Source organism: Rhizophagus irregularis, chromosome 15 (genome assembly GCF_026210795.1).
Source record: "Rhizophagus irregularis chromosome 15, complete sequence".
NCBI lineage: Eukaryota > Fungi > Glomeromycota > Glomeromycetes > Glomerales > Glomeraceae > Rhizophagus > Rhizophagus irregularis.
In genome coordinates this window covers 1,543,429-1,565,987 of record NC_089443.1, presented here as the reverse complement: position 1 = coordinate 1,565,987, position 22,559 = coordinate 1,543,429, and the positions used below count along the sequence as shown (strand labels likewise).

Here is a 22,559-nt window from a genome sequence, read left to right as displayed (position 1 = left end):
TAAAGAATCTCTTCAGTTGATAAATTAGATTATTACACGCTCATTAGGATTGTGCGGAATTCATTGTACCGATATTTTTGTTATCATGCCCGATATTTTTAATGATGATCGACAATATAATTATATTAGCACACGCACTAATCCTAATATCACGTATAATAATATTGTTATTGAACGGGGCTATATCGGCCTTCGGCCGATATTTTGACGCCCCGTTCAATAACATACAATTATATCATTGACCTCTCCTTAATTTTTTATAATAATTTCAACAACGATAAAGAAACATGCACGCAAAAATGTTTATTTTAATTAAACTCATATCACCTGTGTTGCATAAATAAATTGCCACTATACAAGGAACTAAATTTAAGGAGCGATAAATAATTGTAAAATAATGTTTTTATTAAAGGTATAACGAATCTAATAAGTGAAAATATTACATACAATTGCTAATATAATTCACTATTTCCCCCCTTTTAGGCACAGTATAAATAAAATACTATTAATAAAAAAATAATTATCATGTACTTTTAGTTACATTCGAATAAAAAAAACTTGATTATTTATATGATCAATTTTTTTAATTTTTCTAATTTAATTTGAGCGCATTCAAATCCTTGTTTAGCAGATTTCTCATACCAATAAATCGCTTGATTTATATCCTTTTCATTTCCTCTTCCGTATTCATACATAAGAGCAAGATTATGTTGAGCATACCTATCTCCCGCATTTGCTGACTTATAATATAATTCAAAAGCTTTGTTATAATTTTTTTCAACACCTTTTCCATTATAATACATATTTCCAAGATTATTTTGAGCACCACGATCTCCTGAGCTTGCCAACTTGTAATATAAGTCAAAAGCCTTACTATAATCTTTATCAATACCATTTCCATTATAATATTTATTAGCAAGATTATATTGAGCTATACTATTTCCTAATTTCGCTGCTTGTTGATATAATTCAGTTGCTTTTTGTTCATTAATTATAGTTCCAATACCATTATTATAGAAATAACCAATTTTTGATAATCCTGATGCATAACCCATATTGGCTATTTTTTCAATATATTTAAAGAGTATACATATAAACTGTACTGTACGGTTAGCTAAACTGTACTGTACGAAGTGAGAACTCACCAATCAGATTTTACTGTACGATAAATAAAAAAAATTTAAAAAATTTGAAAAGTATACAATGAGTTATGATTGGCTAAAATATTTTCGTACAGTACAGTTTAGCTGACCGTACAGTACAGTTTATCTATTTACCTTATTTAAAAGCTAATTTTTCATCTTTTACAGTTCCACGGCCAATTTCATAACATAATCCAACATAAAATTGTGCTAATATATGACCTTGTTCTGATGCGTCAATAAATAAATCAAATGCTTTCTTATCATCTTCGACTGTTTCAATTCCTAAATAATTAAAATATCCAAGTAAGAATATAGAATCTAAATTATTTTGATTAGTTAATAGTAAATAATAAATTTCTTGTGAATTTATATTATTATCAAAATAATCAAGAATATCTTTATTATTTTTGATATGCGTTGATTCTTTTCCTTCATTAATTATTTTGAAAGTGTAATTTACTGTATCATTAACTATTTTATTTAATTTTTTTTCATTTTCATTTGTTAATGATGTAGGTACTATTTCTCTTGTGTTCATTTTATCAAAATTTTGTATAATTTGAGACATTTCCCCATGTAATGAATTATCAACATTCAATAAAGTATCAGTATTAGTTGGATTAAAATTTAGTTCCTCTGTTAATGTTGAATGAAAACTTAATATTGTTTGATCATTTTCCATTGATATGTTTGTTTTTGTCATAATTGTCTTTAATCTTTCTACTATTTGATTTATGGTTGGGCGTTTATCTGGTTCGCCATTCCAACATTCTAAGAAAAAAAAAAATAGTATATTGTAATAATGAGAGTTTGTTGAAAAATTTTACTTCAAAACAATAAATAAATATATTACATACCAGTATAAATTTCAACATAATCTTTAGGCGTATTGGGAGCGGGTTCTTCTCTAAGACCCTGTGAAATTTCTAAAGCCAAATCAATATCATATTGTTCACTTTTAGAATAATAGGGAAGTTGACCACTAGATATCTCCCAGAATAATACACCAACACTATAGATGTCACTTTTTTCATTTAACGAAAATATTTGTGTTGAGTTTGGATCAACGTAAGGAATTATTCCAAAAAGTTTTGACTGTGTGTTGGATGATGATTCAATTCTCTTTGATAACCCAAAGTCAGATAATTTGATAATATTTCGATGGACCAATACATTTCCCGAGTGCTGTAAGTACGTTATGATATTAAAAATATGGAAAAAAATTTACAATAATACTTTTATATTTAATAAAGTAAATTACCAAATCACGATGCACTATTCCTTCATTATGTAAGCATGACACGGCACAGGCTAATTGGTATGCAAAGTTATATTTATCGTTCCATGTAAGATTATTGAAGTTTTCCTTTAAATAATTTTTAAGAGGACCAGATTCAGCATACTCCATCACTAGCAAATAATTATTTGATTGAGAATTTTGGTTTTCTAATTATAAATAATAAATAATAAAATAAAAGAAATAAACATTTTTTATTAAAACATTTTATAAAATCATGTTTTAAACATATAGTATCATATTAATTTTATTATACCTGGATCAAATTTTGCAATTCCATAAAATTTAATAATATTATTATGGAATTGTATATCACGTTGAAGCTTAAGCTAGAATATTGAAATTATAAATATAAATTTAAGATATTCAAATATTATGATTGTTTCTTAATTTATACCTCATGAACGATTTCTTTTGCAGTAACGCCATCAAAATTAAAAAAAGATTTCAACGCAAAATATTGAGAATTTTTCCAACTCGCACGATAAACTTTTCCGAATCCTCCAGTTCCAACATTTTGAATATTACTAAAATGCTTTTGTTCATAAAGTCTATAATACTCTTTAGAAACACATTCTTCAATCCAATTAATCCATTCATTTGTATTTTTTGTTTTTTGCATTTTAATACTAGTAGTATTAGTAATCGTTAAGTATAAGGAGAAAAAATATTATTATTATGGATAATATTATGAACTTTACTAAATATATATAAATTTTTTTCAAATGTCATACAAACAAATAAGCCATTGTGCATATAATATGATTCGTAATTTTAATGATTTTTGCCAAAATTTCCAATTTTAGCATAGTAAATTATCAATATATACAGATCACGATACAAAGTTGTTAGCAATCAGATGATCTAAATTTCATAGTGTTGTTTATTGTGATTGGCCGTTGTAATAATAAGTTGTATTCCAAAAAAAGAAGGAAGTAGGTCCTAATTTGGTTAGCAAATATGGCAAAACAGGGTCCGTTTTTATATAAAATATATATAAACATAATTGAAATTTCGTTTCATTGCAATGAATTTCAATTTCAATTTCAATTTCAATATATCAATTGATTGTTTTTTGGACAGCAGTTGTTTAAATAAATTTCGTGAATTGAAGTTGATCATCATTTACGTCACAGTAAGTAAAAATAATCTAAAATTGGATTCACATGTTATAAAAATTGAAACTTGTATATAGTAACTATAAATAAATTAGTTATAATGAAGGTACTTTTTTTTATTAATAAAATTGTATTTTTTTATTTGTTTGTTAATTAAATTAAAAATTGTGATTTTTCCCATAAATTACACATTTTTTTAATTAATAATAAAAAAAAATAAATAAATTTACAAATTGAAAATCGAAAGATGATCATCATTTACGTCACAATGAAAATAATCTACAATTAAATTCACATGTTAATATTAGTTAAAAGAACTAAAGCCCGCAATTAATGACTATAAATAAATTAGTTATAATGAAGCTACCTTTTTTTATTAATAAAATTGTATTTTTTTATTTGTTTTTTTAATTAATAATAAAAAAAATAAATTTACAAATTGAAAATTGAAAGATGATCATCATTTACGTTACAATGAAAATAATCTACAATTAAATTCACATGTTAATATTAGTTAAAAGAACTAAAGCCGCAATTAATAACTATAAATAAATTAGTTACCCTTTTTTTATAGCTATAATTATAAAAGTGTGGTTTTTTTCAACAGATTATTACACTTTTTTAATAATAAAAAAATAAATAAATTTACAAATTGAAAAATTGAAAGATGATCATCATTTACGTTACAATGAAAATAAACTAAAATTGAATTCACAGGTTAGAAAATTTAAAGCCGCATATAGTAACTATAAACAAATTAGTTCTAATAAAATTACCCTTTTTTTTATCATTTATTTAATTAATAAAGTAATATTTAACAGTTAATGAGATTATGTTATTTCAATCATAAACTATTATATAAATTAATAAATTAATTTTATTATATAAATTGTAATAAATTTTTGATAAAATCAATTTTTTTTCAATGTAAATAAATAATAAAATCGCAATTTTTCAATGAAAACTACTTTTTTTTAAATTTAAATAAATGTAATAAAATCATCATAATTTTGCAATAAATTGTAATAAAATCGTAATTTTTTCAATAAAATTGCATTTTTTTTAATAAATTTGATAAAAATCAAAATTTTTCATATATTAATAAATAATAAAATCGTAATTTTTTCAATGAACCACTTTTTTAAGTTTTAAATAAAATGTATCATAATTTTGTAATAAATTGTAATAAAATCACATTTTTTTAATAATCATAAATCATAAATAATAATAAATAATTGTAATATTATTACTTTTTTTTAAAAAATAAAATATATTATAAATATATTAAAGTCATAATTTTTTTTATAAATATAAGTAATTCATTTACTTTTTTTTACTTTTATTCATTTTTCATTTTAATAATAATCAGATTCAAAAAAAATTTCGAAATATGATTGCAAACATTACAACCATCGTGTATATACTTTCTGTGACTGATGAAACTATTAATAATAGTGTCTTGCAGAAAGGCATGGCTATTTCCCGAATTGATAATGAAGATGCATTTCAAATATATAAATTTTACAATTATATGACCTTAATAAATAACACAGACCTTGATTCAGATGATGGATCTGAAGTAACTTCGCCACTTAAGGCAGAAAATGTATACTTAATTACAGGAAAATTTTCAACAACTCAAGATGGTTCAATAAACGTCTCTATTACAACTAATGTACAACTCCTTATCGATAAGGAAGATATTCCTATAATAAAACCAACTGTACATCTGACTTTGGGGTATGCAGAATTAACAGAAAGTGGATATACTTTACAAATACAAGTAAAGCCATATTTATATATCTAAGGATCAATTTACTCCATTTACTGTAAATTTAACTCACCCACCAAATGGGCGATTTAAGAACGCGTTAACAAAAGCCAGAAAAAATTCAACAGTTCATACAACAGGAGTATTTTTTTTTGCAAAAGATCAATTATACTGTGAAATTTTGGAATTTCAGTTTGTATCGGCAAAAATAGAATCAGATAACAGTATTGTAGTTCCATGGAAATCAAAATCTGATTCACGTAATGAAGGATCTTGAAATATCTGCTATTTTAGTCATATTTGTTTTACGTTTATTTTTAGTTGGTGTCATTGACAATGATGGTTGTGTTGTTGAATTCTGTTGTATGAGAGAAATTCTTTGTTCTATAACAGATTTTGAAGATCTTTGCTATTACAAAATCAACAAAGTGATGAAATTCATGATATTGAAACTTCTATTACAAATGAAGAAAATGAAGAAAGAATTAATGAAAAGATTGAAGAAAATGAAGAAAGAAATGAAAATATTGAAGAAAATGAAGAGAGAAACGAAAATATTAAAAAAAAAAATAATACACCAAAAATTTCAAATTCAACAAGAGGTAGAAAAAAACAAAAAACTAAATAATGTTTATGAACTAACGTAACCCAGTAATAATCTTTTCTTTGATTTTTTTATTATCTGTTCTTTATATTTTATATGTAATAAATGCTATATTTATTTTTTTTAATGAAATAAAAAACGTATTTTATTTTTTATGTCAAAGAAAAGTGGTTTAAAAAAAATTTGAAGTCTACGTAAAATTTAATTGCTGATCATGTTACACATGTCATAGATCACCTGACAAATACGAACTGTTTTTAAAATTCTTTTTTTATTATCTATTGTTTTTTATATTTTATATGTAATAAGTACTTTATTTATTTTTCAATGAAATAAATGAAATAAAAGAAGTTGCATTTATTTTATTTTTATATCAAAGTATAATTAGTTCAAAAAAAAAAAAAATTTGAAGTCAACGAAGTCAACGTAAAATTTAATTGCTGATCGTACTATTATGCATGTCATAGATCACCTGACAAATACGAACTGTTTTTAAAATTCATTTTTATTATCTGGTATTTTTTATATCTTATATGTAATAAACATTATATTTATTTATTTTTTATTAAAAAAAAAATTGAAGTTATTGTAAAGTTTAATTGTTAATCCTTAATAATAATATTACAAATATATGTTATAGATCACTGATCATATATATATATACGAACTATTAAAACTTTCATAATAATTTGATTACTAATAATTTTTTTAATAATTTATTACTAACATTAAATCAATAAAACTGAATCAGATGTCCTAAATGGGATCAAATTCAAACAATGAATTTAAATAGAGATGCATTCAAAGTAGATCCAAATGTGATTAAAGAATATTCTCGCTTGGAACAAGTAGCATCACAACCGCTTCCTATTTCATAAACAAACCTAGATTATCATGTTATCAGTTATCATATAAGTATAATAAAGCAATTAGGGGTTCTTTAAAAAAAGTGTTTATTTGACTATGCATTTATACTCATGTTACACCTAATTTTATTTTGAAGGCCGCCGCCAGGCGGCCATAGTGGTACAGTTCTAGTTATAAACATTGTAAATGAACATGATTTGTTTCTATGATTAACTTAATCAGATTAAATAGAAATTTTTTTTTTTTAAGATCGATCTCTCTTTTTGACTTGATGTTTTTAACTCTACTTCTTGTTCGATCTTTAACAACTCTTTTTCCATAATACTTAATTTCACTTTAGAATTTTCCATATTTTATTATTTACCGCTCACTAATAATATTTCATAATTAATAAATTAATATCCGCATCGACTATATACACTGTACATAAAATTGGAAAATTAACTTTAAAAAAAATAAATATTAAATTAAAAGTTTTACTTGTCTTGAAACTGGAATTACAAAGATTAGCGAATCATAAATTTCTATCGTTTATTAACAAATAAACTATGAATAACCGTGATCCAGAATTATATAATTTTTGCCAATATAAATATAATAGCTAATTTGCCTTACATATTTCAGAAACCTTAGCTTGATACACTTAAACTGTTATCTTTGATCGCAAATTTATTCTCTTATTTTCTGTTATTACAATAATTTAACGTAAATTGGCGGTAAAGAGTCTTTATATCGAATATCGATCGAGTAAGAATGTAATGAGCAATATTATCATATAGTTCGTAAGTTACTTATTATTACATACATTATTATTACATATTTATATAATATTTATTACTTAAAAAATTATTTAATAATAGTTATTTATTTAAAATAAATCCCATTATTATCAAACGTTTTCTATAAAATTCTTAGTCAAAAACTCAAACCCAACTTTTCTCTAGAGAAAAGTTTACCTTTCTTCCTGATAACAATAAATGTAGACCGTTCGCTGTTAAGTCCGGAGCGAAAATCTATTAAATTATTCACCGACCACGTGATGATACAGTATATCAATTACTATCAGGAAAGTGGTGCAATCATGTATCGAAAGCGGCGGACAACGGGACATTTGCGAAACCGATACGCGTAATAAAAACTGTATTCGACATCATATATTTTAAGATAATATAACGTTAATTGAAACACTCAAATTTAATTATAAATATGTGGATACTTTATTTACCAATTTGAAATTTAAATAATGTAAATAATATTGATTTGATGCCTTGGCCGTTGGACCACGTCCTACTAATTAGAGGTGCAAACTTTACCGACGTAACTGCCGTAACAAAGTTACGTCAATAACGTCATTGCAGATGCTCACATAGAAATTTTATAATAATTTACATAATATCGAGCTACGTCACGAGTTACAACTTAAGAGTGACGTAGCTAAAAAAAGAAAAAGTCTGCACCCTTAGCCCTAATAGAAAATATTTCGAAAAAATTCAATTGATTGATGAGGATTTATAAAAATCGAATGATATTAGATTTAGAATAATTAGTAAATTTCATTTTCTGGATAAAAATTTGGAATATAAAATTAGACTTTTATTATTCGTCATATGAATAACAAATTATTCATTCAAATTTTTGACAAGACTCCTTCTTTATATTAGAATATTCTTAGTGTTCTTTAATCCTTACTCATCCTTTTTTTTTTACTAATTAACGAATCACGTTACTTAATATTTCTTAATGTATCGAAAAGATTAAAAAATTACAAAATTTTATAGTAATAATGATAATAACTATATAACAATTATAATAATTAATATTTGTAATAGTAATTATAATAATGATAATTATGATCAAATTTTTGTTCACTTATAATTTAAATGAAAATTTAAAATTATTAAATCCTGGTATGGAAAATTCTATTGAAGCTTTAAAAATAATCTTGTCTCAAAAAAAGATTATGTTGAAAATTTTATTTTTGTACTTTATGTATAATGAAAAACTTTATTATATTGTAAGTTAAATATAAACTAAAAAACGTCAAGTTCGAAAGTATAAACATAATCAAACTAAATGAGTTTGGTAAACTAAAGCAAAAAATCTTTTAATTTTTCGAATTTAACTATAAAGAAATCTCCAGTCGATAAATTTAGATTTTAATATTAACCTCACTTCATAATTTTTTATAAATAATTTCATCAATAATAAAGAAACATGCATGCAATGTTTATTTTTAATTAAGTTTTCACCACAAATAAATTGACATTATAACAAAGAATCAAATTTAAGAAATGATAAACAATTGTAGAAAATAAATGTAATCACGAATTTAATAAATGAAAATATTACTACTCTATTTAACTAATATAATTCATTCCCTTCTGAAATCCTTCATTATATAACTTTCTTCTAAAATCTTACATTTATTAATAATGTTGATATCCTTGTTGCGGCACCTTTTAAATAAAATACTATTAATAAAAAATAATTCGCATATACTTAATATTTGTAAATAATAAAAAAAGCTTGATTATTTATATGATACACTTTTTTAATTCTTTTAATATGTATTGAGCATCTTGATCTCCTTGATTAGCAGATTTCTCGTACCAATAAATTGCTAGATCTACATCCTTTTCGATTCCCTTTCCTTCATAATACATATTAGCAAGATTATATTGAGCATCATTATATCCTGAATTTGCAGCATTATGATATAATTCAAAAGCTTTGACATAATTTTTATCAACACCTTCTCCATAATAATACATATTAGCAAGATTATATTGAGCCACACTATTACCTAATTTTGCCGATTGTTGATATAATTCAATAGCTTTATAATAATCTTTTTCAACACTTGCACCATTATAATACATATTGCCAAGATTGTTTTGAGCCATCATATTTCCTAGATTTGCCGCCTGTTGATATAACTCAAGTGCTTTTTGATAATTAATACTAGTCCCAATACCTTTACAATAGAAATAACCAATTTTCAATAATCCTGGTGCATAATTCATATTAGCTATTTTTTCGTAATATTTAAAAGCTAATTTTTCATCTTTTACAGTTCCATATCCTAATTGATAACATAATCCAACGTAAAATTGTGCTAATATATGACCTTGCTCTGATGCATCAATAAATAAATCAAATGCTTTCTTATTATCTTCAATAGTTTCAATCCCTAAATAATTAAAATATCCAAGTAAGAATTTAGAATCTAAATTATCTTGATTGGTTAATAGTAAATAATAAATTTCTTGCGAATTTATATTATTATCAAAATAATCAAGAATATATTTATTATTTTTGGTAAGCGTTGATTCTCTTCCTTCATTAATTATTCTGAAAATGTAATTTACTGTATCATTAACTATTCTATTAAAATTTTCTTTTGTTAATGATGTAGGCACTATTTCTCTTGTGTTCATTTTATCAAAATTTTGTATAATTTGAGATACTTCCCCATGTAATGAATTATCAATATTCGACAAAATATCAATATTAGTTGGATTAAGATTTTGTACTTCTGTTGTTGTTGTATAAAGACTTAATTCTGTTTGATAATTTTCTGTTATTATGTTTGTTTTTGTCATAATTTCTTTTAATCTTTCTACCACTTGATTTATATTTGGACGTTTATCTGGTTCGCCATTCCAACATTCTAAAAAAAGTTATAATAGTATATTGTAAATAATGAGTTCGTTGAAAATTTTAGTTCGTTGAAAATTTTTTTTTCAAATAAATAAATATTACATACCGGTATAAATTTCAACCAAATCTTCAGGTGTATCGGGAACGGGTTCTTCTCTAAGACCCTGTGAAATTTCTAAAGCCAAATCAATATCATGATATTGTTCGCCTTTAGAATAAAAGGGAGGTTGACCACTAGATATCTCCCAGAATAATACACCAATACTATAGATATCACTTTTTTCATTTAACGAAAATACTTGGGTTGAGTTTTTATTTTTACTTTGTCCACTAAATCTTTTTGGATCAACGTAAGGAATTATTCCAAAAAGTTTTGATTGTATGTTAGATGATGATTCAATTCTCTTTGATAACCCAAAGTCAGATAACTTGATAATGTTTCGATGGACCAATACATTGCCCGAGTGCTGTAAGTACGTTATGATATTAAAAAATATGGAAAAATTTTACAATAATACTTTTATAATTAATAAAGTAGATTACCAAATCACAATGCACTATTCCTTCATTATGTAAGCATGACACGGCAAAGGCTAGTTGGTATACAAAGTTATATTTATCATTCCATGTAAGATTATTGAAGTTTTCCTTTAAATAATCTTTAAGAGGACCAGAATCAGCATACTCCATCACTAGCAGAAAATTATTTGACTGAGAATTTTGATTTTCTAATTATAAATAAAAAAATAATCATTTTTTATTAAAATATATTTTTATAAATTACATATTAACATATAGAATATTATATTTTACTATACCTGGATCAAATTTTGCAATCCCATAGAATTTAATGATGTTATTTTGAAATTGTATATCACGTTGAAGTTTAAGCTAAAATATCAATCAAATATTATAAACATAAATTTTAAATGAGCAAATTTTATATTATGAATATTTAAAATGTTATATTATGATTTATATCTTATAATTTATTACCTCATGAACAATTTCTTTTGCAATGACGTCATCAAGATTGAAAAAAGATTTCAACGCAAAATATTGAGAATTTTTCCAACTCGCACGATAAACTTTTCCGAATCCTCCAGTTCCAACTTTTTGAATATTACTAAAATGTTTTTGTTCATAAAATCTATAATTTTCTTTAGAAATAGTTTCTTCAATCAAATTCACCCATTTATTTGTATTTTTCGTGTTTTGCATTTTGATATTATTGATAATCGTAAATTTACAAGAAAAGAAATAAGAGAAAAAATGATTCTATTATGGACTTTACTAAATATATACAAATTTTTGACAAATGTAATACAAACAAACAGGTCACTGTGCATATCATATGATCAATTTATAATTTTTGCCAAAATTTCTAATTTTGGCCTACAATATAAAATTTCGACATATTAAGTAGTACAAAATAAATTTAAATTAGAGATCAATTTTTTTTTTATCAAGATTTAATAATATTTCATAATTAGTAAATTAATCCTCGCATCAACTAGCACGAAAGTCTCGGTTGAAAATTATTTTATTCTAAATTAATGAAAGTGATATATTATAGTGTAGGAATTAACTTTAATAAAATTGTTAAATTAGAGTTTTACTTAAAAATTAGCGAATCATTGATTTTCTATCGTTTATTAACAAGTAGAAACTTAAGTGTATCAAGTTAGGGTTTCCAAAATGATGACTAATTTTATTACAGGTGCTCAATACAATTTACTCGACACTCTTTAGTGAAATCCAATATTACCTAACGCAATTCACAATCGAAAACTTTCAATTTTCTCAAAATAAAAACTTTATCTCTCACCCTCCTTAATTTTGAGGGATATTCATAAAAAACACTCCAATGGACAATTTGATTAAGCGTCAACTTGATAATGGATTCTTATTAGATAAAATTTGTCAGTTGATTTACCTAATCATGAAGCTATTATCTATAAATCTATATAGTGTAACTAAAAAAATTCTTTGACGTTTAGATTACCCTCCTGTATAAATAAATCGATTTTTGTAACGTGAAACGCGTGATATACTATTGGGATCATGTGTACGTTTCAATTCCGGTTAATGAAATTACGGATTTTTTTATTATCCTTTTCGGCCATTCGGAATTGATTTTTTAAGTTTTTTTTTAATTATTTTTTCGGGTTTTTTTAGCCCTTTCAAAAAAAATTTTTTTCAACTTTCCTTTTTTCGATTTGGTTTGTTTAAAACCGAAATTTCTTTTTTTTTCAAACTTTCCTTTTTTCCGATTTTTTTTTTCACCTCATCATTTTCGGGTTGGCTTTTTTTTTTATTAAAGAGAAAAAATATAGTTAAAATATGAAATAATTAACAAAAAAACCTGATAAAAAAGTTAAACATGAAATCTTTTTTACACGAAAACACAGGTTACCATTAAGAAACGTCTTTTTATTAAAAACATTTAATAAAATAAAATTTTGATTTCACGCAAAACACAAGTGATCGACCAAAGAATGAAAAATTCCATCTAAATTGGAAATATGAAAAAAGTTGAAAAGGATAGTATAACAAAAAAAAAAAGAATTAGAGAATTCAATTTTCGAAATCATCAAATATTTTAACAAAGAAAAGAGGATAATAGTGAATGATATTCAATGAAAAAGGCTCACGAAAAAGAGAAATAAAAATGAAAAAAGAATTTGAAAATCAATGAACGGATTTGTTTTATTGCCGTTTTCAGAAATGTTGGCACTCAATGTGTCAATCATTTTTACAAAACGAACACACCGAACACACCGAACACACCGTGAACACATATAAAAAATTATGAGAACTTGAATTGTGTGTATATAGTTTTACATAAAAACTATTTTTATCAATTTTTAGTTATGAAAAAAATTGAAAATGTTAAAATTTATACCGAACACACACCGAACACAACCGAACACACTGAATATAAGCGAATACAAGCAAATACAAGTGAATACATATATATAAATAATATAATTTTTATACATTTTTTTATGCACACTACCTAAAAATATATTATCGAAGTCTAATTTTTTGTTTTATAAAGGAAAAATTTTTTTTTCGCAATTTTAATTGCTGTGTTTTGTTTGTGTTCAGTGTGTGTTCGGTGTGTTCGATTTGAGAAATGATCGACACACTGAGTGCCAACATTTCTGAAAACGGCAATAAAAAAAAAAATGAAATAATTTAATTTTATATCTTTTATTTTATTTAAAATATAATAAAAATAGAAAAAAAATTTTACGTGATTCATATATTTATAGGTAATTAAAATAGCAATTTACTATTTTTAGTTATATTCTTTTAAATTAGATTCGAGAAGCATTTTATATATATTTTCAGAACCTTGGAAAAAATGACACACCTAAAAAAAAGTAATGAAATACAAACTGGGAAGATATTTTTGCAAGCAAGTATAAAGTTCAAAAAAGAAAAATATCGAATTGAAATAACAGCTAGTGGTCACACAGAAATAATCACGAGTTATCACGTATCTATATGATATTACCAGTTACTGTTTTTACAAATGTACAATTATACTAAAGATAAAAAAGATCATTTTAAATATTAAATAATATAAAAAACAACTATTGTCAATTTAACGTCTTTACCGTTTAAATAGAAAAATATTTCATGAGAGAGATTCGATATTCGATAAATGCGAAAATAGATAGATATATAACTGATATAAGACAACACATATATAACAAACACATCCGGAAATTATCAGATTGTAGCCCTGCAATGGATAAATTTTTATTACATAAAAGTGGTCACGTAATAATTTTATACAGTAGTTTATTTATTGTATTATAGTTTATTTTTTTCCTTTCTTCTCCTTTTTCTTTATTTATTTTTATTATTTTTCTTCTTTTATAATATTTTTATTAGTATTTTTTTTTACATAATGATTTGTCAAGGCTGCCACAACAAAATCTTAATGATAACTTGTTCTTTAACGCTGAAAATCTCATTAAACAATGTATTAATTATCATCAATGATATAAAACTACCAACAATATAGTACCAAAGGTCTTATTCAAGAACTCGATATTTTAAATTGAATAGTACCCGCGGGTACTTCGTGAGGAACCGGGTACTATATTTGGATATAAATTATATGAAAAGTGATAAATTATTAGAGGGTATACCCCGGGTATTATTTAAGAACCAGGTAGCATGGGTGGTGAATAATACCCGAATCTTAATCATGGGAGGTACTATTTTCGGGGGATACTATATGCAGTGGCCAACGGTAATTTTAATAAAAGGTTCCAAAATGATTAGAATATCTAATGAAATTGGCACGTGGTTCGGTCGCTAAACAACATCATTTTTATTATAATAAAATATTAGGTAAAAAGAAATACAAGATATCAAATGATGATATTAATCCATTTAATTTGAACAAGACTTTTTGAACCAGTTGAGCAAAATATACAATATGAATTTGAAGAAATAAATAACAAAAATATTAATTTGAGAATAAATGATATTGAAAAAAGAAGAATATTTAGAGATAAAGTGTGAATTAATTTCAATAATGGTTGAAGAAGTAGAAAATTATCAAAATAAAAGAACTTTTCGAGTAACGTGGAATATGATGTTATATAATACATACCGTTAAATTGTTAAAATTTATATAGCAATACATTCAAAAATATTCTAATGCACATCCTAAAAACAAAACATTTTTATTTAAAAAAAAATGACGATTAAATAAAGAAAATGCTGCGGGATTTAAGATCTGTATTGATCACGTAATGATATTCGTGACGACGTGACGGGTACGTTCAATATTTACTTTGCCACTTAATCATCTGATTTTCTAATCAAGTGATTTTTACACCAATTCTTAAAATTTTAAAATTTCTAATCTATTTTGAGCACGTTGATGTCCTTGTTTAGCAGATTTCTCATACCAATAAATTGCTAGATCTACATCCTTTTCGATTCCCTTTCCTTCATAATACATATTAGCAAGATTATATTGAGCACTATTATATCCTGAATTTGCTGCCTTGTAATATAATTCAAAAGCTTTTTCATAATTTATATCAACACCTTTTCCATTATAATACATATTGCCAAGATTATTTTGAGCTAAACTATATCCTAAATTTGCCGCTTGTTGATATAATTCAAGAGCTTTACCATAATCGATATCAACACCATTTCCATTTACATAAGAAATGGCAAGGTTATATTTAGCTATACTATTTCCTAAATTCGCTGATTGTTGATAAAATTTAGCTGCTTTTTGCTTATTAATTATAGTCCCAATACCTTTATTATAGAAATAACCAATTTTTGATAATCCTGATGCATAACCCATATTGGCTATTTTTTCAATATATTTAAAAGCTAATTTTTCATCTTTTACAGTTCCACGGCCAGTTTCATAACATAATCCAACATAAAATTGTGCTAATATATGACCTTGTTCTGATGCATCAATAAATAAATCAAATGCTTTCTTATCATCTTCGACTGTTTCAATCCCTAAATAATTAAAATATCCAAGTAAGAATATAGAATCTAAATTATTTTGATTAGTTAATAGTAAATAATAAATTTCTTGTGAATTTATATTATTATCAAAATAATCAAAAATATCTTTATTATTTTTGATATGCGTTGATTCTTTTCCTTCATTAATTATTTTGAAAATATAATTTACTGTATCGACAACTATTTTATTTAAATTTTTTTTATTTTTATTTGTTAATGGTGTAGATTCTATTTCTCTTGTGTTCATTTTATCAAAATTTTGTATAATTTGAGACATCTCCCCATGTAATGAATTATCAATATTCGATAAAGTATCAATATTAGTTGGATTAAAATTTTGTACTTCTGTTGATGTTGAGCGAGAACTTAATTCTGTTTGATAATTTTCTGTTATTATGTTTGTTTTTGTCATAATTGCCTCTAATCTTTCTACTACTTGATTTATGGTTGGGCGTTTATCTGGTTCGCCGTTCCAACATTCTAAAAAAAAATATAATAGTATATTGTAAATAATGAGTTCGTCGAAAATTTTTAGTTCGTTGAAAATTTTTTTCAAATAAATAAATATTACATACCGGTATAAATTTCAACCAAATCTTCAGGTGTATCGGGAACGGGTTCTTCTCTAAGACCCTGTGAAATTTCTAAAGCCAAATCAATATCATATTGTTTGCCTTTAGAATAAAAGGGAGGTTGACCACTAGATATCTCCCAGAATAATACACCAACACTATAGATATCACTTTTTTCATTTAACGAAAATACTTGTGTTGAGTTTTTATTTTTACTTTGTCCACTAAATCTTTTTGGATCAACGTAAGGAATTATTCCAAAAAGTTTTGATTGTATGTTAGATGATGATTCAATTCTCTTTGATAACCCAAAGTCAGATAACTTGATAATGTTTCTATGGACCAATACATTACCCGAGTGCTGGAAGTACGTTATGATATTAAAAATATGGAAAAAAATTTAATTTTATAATTAATAAAGTAGATTACCAAATCACGATGCACTATTCCTTTATTATGTAAGCATGACACGGCACTGGCTAATTGGTATGCAAAGTTATATTTATCGTTCCATGTAAGATTATTGAAGTTTTCCTTTAAATAATCTTTAAGAGGACCAGAATCAGCATACTCCATCACTAGCAGAAAATTATTTGATTGAGAATTTTGATTTTCTAATTATAAATCACAAAATAAAGAAATAATCATCTTTTATTAAAATATATTTTTATAAATCACATATTAAACATAGAATATTAAATTTTACTATACCTGGGTCAAATTTTGCAATCCCATAGTATTTAATAATGTTATTTTGAAATTGTATATCACGTTGAAGTTTAAGCTAAAATATCAATCAATATTACAAACATAAACTTTAAATGAACAAATTTTATATTATGAATATTTAAAATGTTATTTTATGATTATCTTATAATTTATTACCTCATGAATAATTTCTTTTGCAATGACGTCATCGAGATTAAAAAAAGATTTCAACGCAAAATATTGAGAATTTTTCCAACTCGCACGATAAACTTTTCCGAATCCTCCAGTTCCAACTTTTTGAATATTACTAAAATGTTTTTGTTCATAAAATCTATAATTTTCTTTAGAAATAGTTTCTTCAATCAAATTCACCCATTTATTTGTATTTTTCGTGTTTTGCATTTTGATATTATTGATAATCGTAAATTTACAAGAAAAAAGAATTAAGAGAAAAAATGATTCTATTATGGACTTTACTAAATATATACAAATTTTTGACAAATGTAATACAAACAATCAGGTCACTGTGCATACATATCATATGATTCGTAATTCCAATTTATAATTTTTGCCCAAAATTTCTAATTTTGGCCTACAATATAAATTTTGTTTCATTAAAAAAAAAATGCATATTTAGTACAAGTTAAATTTAAATTAGAGATCAATTTTTTTTGTTTATCAAGATTTAATGGGTCTGGTACGAAAGTCCAATATAGCGATAACAACAAATGAACGAACGTACTTTTTCTGAATGTTTGACGAAAAATTAAATGCAACAGCGATTAAAAAAAGATACGAATGGTAAGTAAAAAATTAGACAAAGAAGAAACAGAAAAGAGAGAACATGAGATACTCATGAGATAATTAAAATATAAAATAAAACCTTCGGGATTGGAACCGGTTAAAGTGGTTAACCGGTTAGGATAATCCAAAAAACGGTTAAATATGAAGATTGTTATATCAGATGATTTTTTAATTCAGAACCTCCAATATTCCTATGTTGGCTAACAGCTAGCTAAAAAAATAAACTGATTGAAACTTTTTTATTGCTCAATTTTTTACGAAATTTTTTTTTTAAATTATTATTTTTTTTATTTTTTATACAACATGGATGATATTGACTATAGAGACATAGTATAAGAATCTCAATCTGAGTCATCAAGACAATAATCTTCTTTTTATTAAAAGAAATTCAAGTTGCTAGCACTAATAAGGTAAATAAATATCATAATTAAATACTTGAAATGTTATCTATAGTCTTTTTAGAGAAAATAGGTTAAGAACAATCAATCGTTTTCATTATTTCAATTCTATCATTTTTACTACCAGTATTTATATTTACATTATTTATATAAATTATGTGTTTACAATTTATCAAATATTTATGAACAAAGTTAAAAATGTGGTTTTATCATAAATGATGCATAATTTTAAGAGTAAAATTGTGATAGATTTATCAAATATTCAAATGGGCAAAATAAAACTTATAAACGCGTTAAACGTAAAATTTATATCTTTAACCGGTTATTATCCGGTTAAACGTTCCGATTAACTGGTTTTTTTAACCGGTTAAGGTTTTTTTGGACGGTTCCAATCCCTACGGTGGACATTTTGCCAAAGTTATTAAAATTAACAAAATCAAATATATTTTGATATACTTTAACAACGAAAGCGGTCTATTAAAGGCAATTTATAAATCCACAATGGAAGAAGATATGGGGAAAGGACTCCAAATGAAAAGTCAAGACGAGCTAATTGGTGAAAGGGTACGTATAAAAGATTAAAAGAAGAACATGAATAAACAGATTTAAGGTGCCAGCGCAAACAACATCTAAAGATAAATTCGTTGACGCCAAATCTGATCTTCTTTCAACAATACCGAGAACAAAAGAAGAACATGAAGAACTTGACAATTTAAACAATAATTTTAGCGAAAGATTGGAAGATTTGAACAAGAAGACGAGCTTTCCAGAAGGAAAAGGGGAAACAATCGAGGATGAAGACAAGATTAACAAGAATAAAAACGTGCAGTGACAGCGCAGGAACGAAGGGAAGATTCCGATAGCGAATAAACAAATTCATCCTTCAAGTTTTTACAAATTTGAGAAGGAATTTTTGGGCCAACGCTTGGATTTGACTAATGATTAGGCGGACAAAAGAGGAGAATTCTTTTTGGACGATATCTTGGTTTAAAGGTTTTTTCTTAATGTATTAAAATTTAGTAAAAGTCTCTAAACATAGAAAATATCAAAAATCAAAAAACATATTAAAATCTAGGATAGTAACGTAGTATAACGATAATTTTAGATCATACACAATACAGTTAGGTCTTAAATTAGCAATTTTAGATAGGATAAACGTGACTCATATTATAGGTAATTAAAATAGTAATACTATTTTTAGTTACAGTATATTCTTTTTAAATTAGACTCGATAAGCATTTTATACTATATACTGTATTTATATTGCGAAATGTTTTAATAAATAAAAATATATAACTGATATTTTCAGAACCTTACACACCTAAAAAAAGTAATGAAATACCAACCGGAAGATATTTTTGCAAGCAAGTATAAAGTTCAAAAAAGAAAAAAACAACGAATTGAGATAACAGCTAGTGGTCACAGAAATAATCACGTTGTTCTACATTTAGTTAATAGTATCTATATGATATATAACTAAAGATAAAAAAAATATTAAATAATAAAAAAAAACTATTGTCGATTTAACGTCTTAACCGTTGAGCCGGGTTTAAATAGAAAAATATTTCGTGAGGGGATTCGATAAATGCGAAAATAGAAAGAACTTTTAACATATCTTCAATATTTGTTTATTAAATTAAAGTTTCTAAGTTTACTGTATATATGAATTTAAAAAGATAATAAATATTTATTTGCAAAACTAGATCCCAGTTAACATCTCATTCGCGATGACGCATCATTAATAAACTATTATATGAACTATTTCAGTGAGTATTACAATTTATAACGGATATGATATTATTAAAACAGAACGATTGTATGTCAGTGTTCATTTGTAGCCTTCGCCTAAATTGACCGATGTAAATAATTTGCTCTTAAAATTGGGAATCATGTTATTATTTTCGTGACGTGGAAGGAACGATGCAATTATATAATAATTATTTTTAGATTAAACATTTATAAAAATTAGTAAATTTTTTGGATAAAAAATTTGGAATATAAAATCAAACTATTTATTAGTCGTCATAATTATGAATAATCTTGAAAGGATTAAAATTAATCATTCATCAGATTCTATTGAAAAATTCCTTGAATATTCTTATTCCTAATTTTAAATCTTACTCATTTCTTTTTACAAATTAACAAATCATGTAATTTAATATTTCTTAATACAAGTAGTAAGTGCCTCCCATTATAATGACATCTCGTTATAACGACATATTATTGTGTAACGATATACCATTTTTTGGAATCCTTTGATGTCGTCATATAAACATAATACATTTTGTTATAACGACAATTAGAAAAAATTTAATAATGTCCCGAAGAGTTTCGTTATAACGGGAGGCGCTTGTATATTGAAAAGACTAAAAATCTCAAAACTTTAGAATCGATTCCTTCGTGTGTAATGCATCAATGATCTTTTTTCGATCAATATCAAAAGTTAAAGAATGAATCAAAGTAATTAGTATAGAAATCAAAAATTTCTTACAAAATTCTTCCGTTCAGCCACTGTTTAGTATAAAACGGCAAAAAAGTTTATTCGCATCGCCATATAACATCACATATAAAGCTAACGGACGAAAGGATATACTATCTAAAGGCCAAAAAAGCATGTACAGAAAAAATATTCTGATCTCACTTTTCTATCAAATAAGAATTCAAAGACATCAAAACATCAAAAAAGACATAGGGAGCGTATTCGTGATCGTTTATTTAAAAGGAAATCAAATAATCCTATAAAGGACATACAAAATCAATTAATTGTAGCACGAAGGAAATGTTTTTCATATCAGAAAATCTATTCCCCGAACCAGCAGGTTACCCATATATATTTTGTCCTTTTTTTTCTCTTACACATTCATACGTGCAACCAAATTCTTCTAGATTATCCTCAATTTTTTCTAGTTCAAAATCGAACATAACATATACCGAATATAGATAAGAACGCACAAAATCTTTCAACCGACTCGTCCAAAGAGACCTCATACCACCAACACACCTCTTCCTATCAAAAAGATATACCAATAATCCCTGGTTGGGCTGCTTTACCAACCAACATCAGAATCAAACCAGAAGACGTACGATTCGTTCTTTATATTCAATTATCTGGCTCTAACGTTACATTAAAAAACAACGACTGGAGCCCTGTAAAAAAAGTCAATCCGTTTTTATATTCCATCTTTTTTCCGTAAAAGGCTCACATTTCCGGAATTAATAACCTTATATCGCGGAATTTATCTAATTATTTACATTTTCCGTAAATGGATCCGAGAAAGGCTCATTTTTACGGAGTTTTTACAGAAATAACGGATAAAAATTTTTTATAGGGGAGACGTTCTCCGAAAAAAACACCTTAAACGGCTGGAAAGAATAGCCAAAAAAGATCAACTAGACTCTGAACAAGCACGTTACTTGAAAACAAGTAAACACAAATAACGTGAACGTTTAGCGCACATCAAACGATTAACCAATTTCCAGGACACATTTCATGAAATATAATCTCAACCTTACACAATTTAGAATAGTGTGAACCATTCCATACTTTACAGCATTTACGTATAGTAGTTTCTCCGGAAACTGAAAGAAAAATACGAATCTTATTTTTTTTAGATGGATTGCTTTATAATTTATAATTTCCCCGTCATGATGGATTTGACCTAGCGGCGTAGTTTCTCTAGCGTTAGATACACTTATTCACGAAGGGTGGACTCCTTATTGGGCGAGATAGTTGAATAACATTAAGATAGTAATTCAATGTAATTTTTACTACCTCTTGCATTCCTGCCTTTCATGTATTTAACATCTCGACCAATCTTCTATAATAAAATAAAATAGAATCAAATATCGAAACATTAGAATTAACAAAATTTTATAATGATTATAACTAATATAACAATTATAATGGTTAAATATAATACTAGGGTTATAAGTAATTATATAATATCGAAGCTTCTAGTAAAGATCATGAAGTTAATAGCGGTTTAAGTATTGAATTTAGAGTAGTAAGTAGTAATAATAGCAGCAATGTTGTAGTTTGGGAATTTTTTTATTATTAATAAAGATCTAAAAATATTTTGTAAATAATCT

General features: G+C 25.3%; 6 protein-coding genes across 6 annotated transcripts; 2 read left to right on the top strand and 4 right to left on the bottom strand.

The window, feature by feature from the left end:
• Positions 1-385: 385 nt before the first annotated feature.
• Positions 386-1,070, bottom strand: OCT59_007070 (uncharacterized protein). Its single transcript, XM_066146211.1, has one exon. It carries the CDS (start codon positions 1,053-1,055, stop codon positions 567-569), a length of 489 nt encoding a protein of 162 aa, XP_065998475.1. The 5' UTR covers positions 1,056-1,070; the 3' UTR covers positions 386-566.
• Positions 1,071-1,278: 208 nt separating this feature from the next.
• Positions 1,279-3,064, bottom strand: OCT59_007069 (uncharacterized protein; the record flags this gene model as incomplete). Its single annotated transcript, XM_025334001.2, has 5 exons — positions 1,279-1,916; positions 2,003-2,330; positions 2,407-2,591; positions 2,699-2,771; positions 2,840-3,064. The coding sequence occupies 5 exons, from the start codon at positions 3,062-3,064 to the stop codon at positions 1,279-1,281; spliced, it is 1,449 nt and encodes a 482-aa protein (XP_025184575.2).
• Positions 3,065-4,950: 1,886 nt separating this feature from the next.
• Positions 4,951-5,959, top strand: OCT59_007068 (uncharacterized protein; the record flags this gene model as incomplete). The annotated part of the gene is made up of 3 exons (XM_066146197.1): positions 4,951-5,283; positions 5,369-5,523; positions 5,734-5,959. 3 exons carry the CDS (start codon positions 4,951-4,953, stop codon positions 5,957-5,959), a joined length of 714 nt encoding a protein of 237 aa, XP_065998474.1.
• A 3,377-nt stretch (positions 5,960-9,336) lies between these two features.
• OCT59_007067 (uncharacterized protein) lies at positions 9,337-11,683 on the bottom strand (the record flags this gene model as incomplete). The annotated part of the gene is made up of 5 exons (XM_025330114.2): positions 9,337-10,472; positions 10,569-10,929; positions 11,006-11,190; positions 11,281-11,353; positions 11,459-11,683. 5 exons carry the CDS (start codon positions 11,681-11,683, stop codon positions 9,337-9,339), a joined length of 1,980 nt encoding a protein of 659 aa, XP_025184576.2.
• A 3,649-nt stretch (positions 11,684-15,332) lies between these two features.
• OCT59_007066 (uncharacterized protein) lies at positions 15,333-17,670 on the bottom strand (the record flags this gene model as incomplete). The annotated part of the gene is made up of 5 exons (XM_025331648.2): positions 15,333-16,468; positions 16,564-16,921; positions 16,990-17,174; positions 17,272-17,344; positions 17,446-17,670. 5 exons carry the CDS (start codon positions 17,668-17,670, stop codon positions 15,333-15,335), a joined length of 1,977 nt encoding a protein of 658 aa, XP_025184577.2.
• A 1,301-nt stretch (positions 17,671-18,971) lies between these two features.
• Positions 18,972-19,302, top strand: OCT59_007065 (uncharacterized protein; the record flags this gene model as incomplete). The annotated part of the gene is made up of 2 exons (XM_025324767.1): positions 18,972-19,034; positions 19,081-19,302. The coding sequence occupies 2 exons, from the start codon at positions 18,972-18,974 to the stop codon at positions 19,300-19,302; spliced, it is 285 nt and encodes a 94-aa protein (XP_025184578.1).
• Between the last annotated feature and the right edge of the window lie 3,257 nt (positions 19,303-22,559).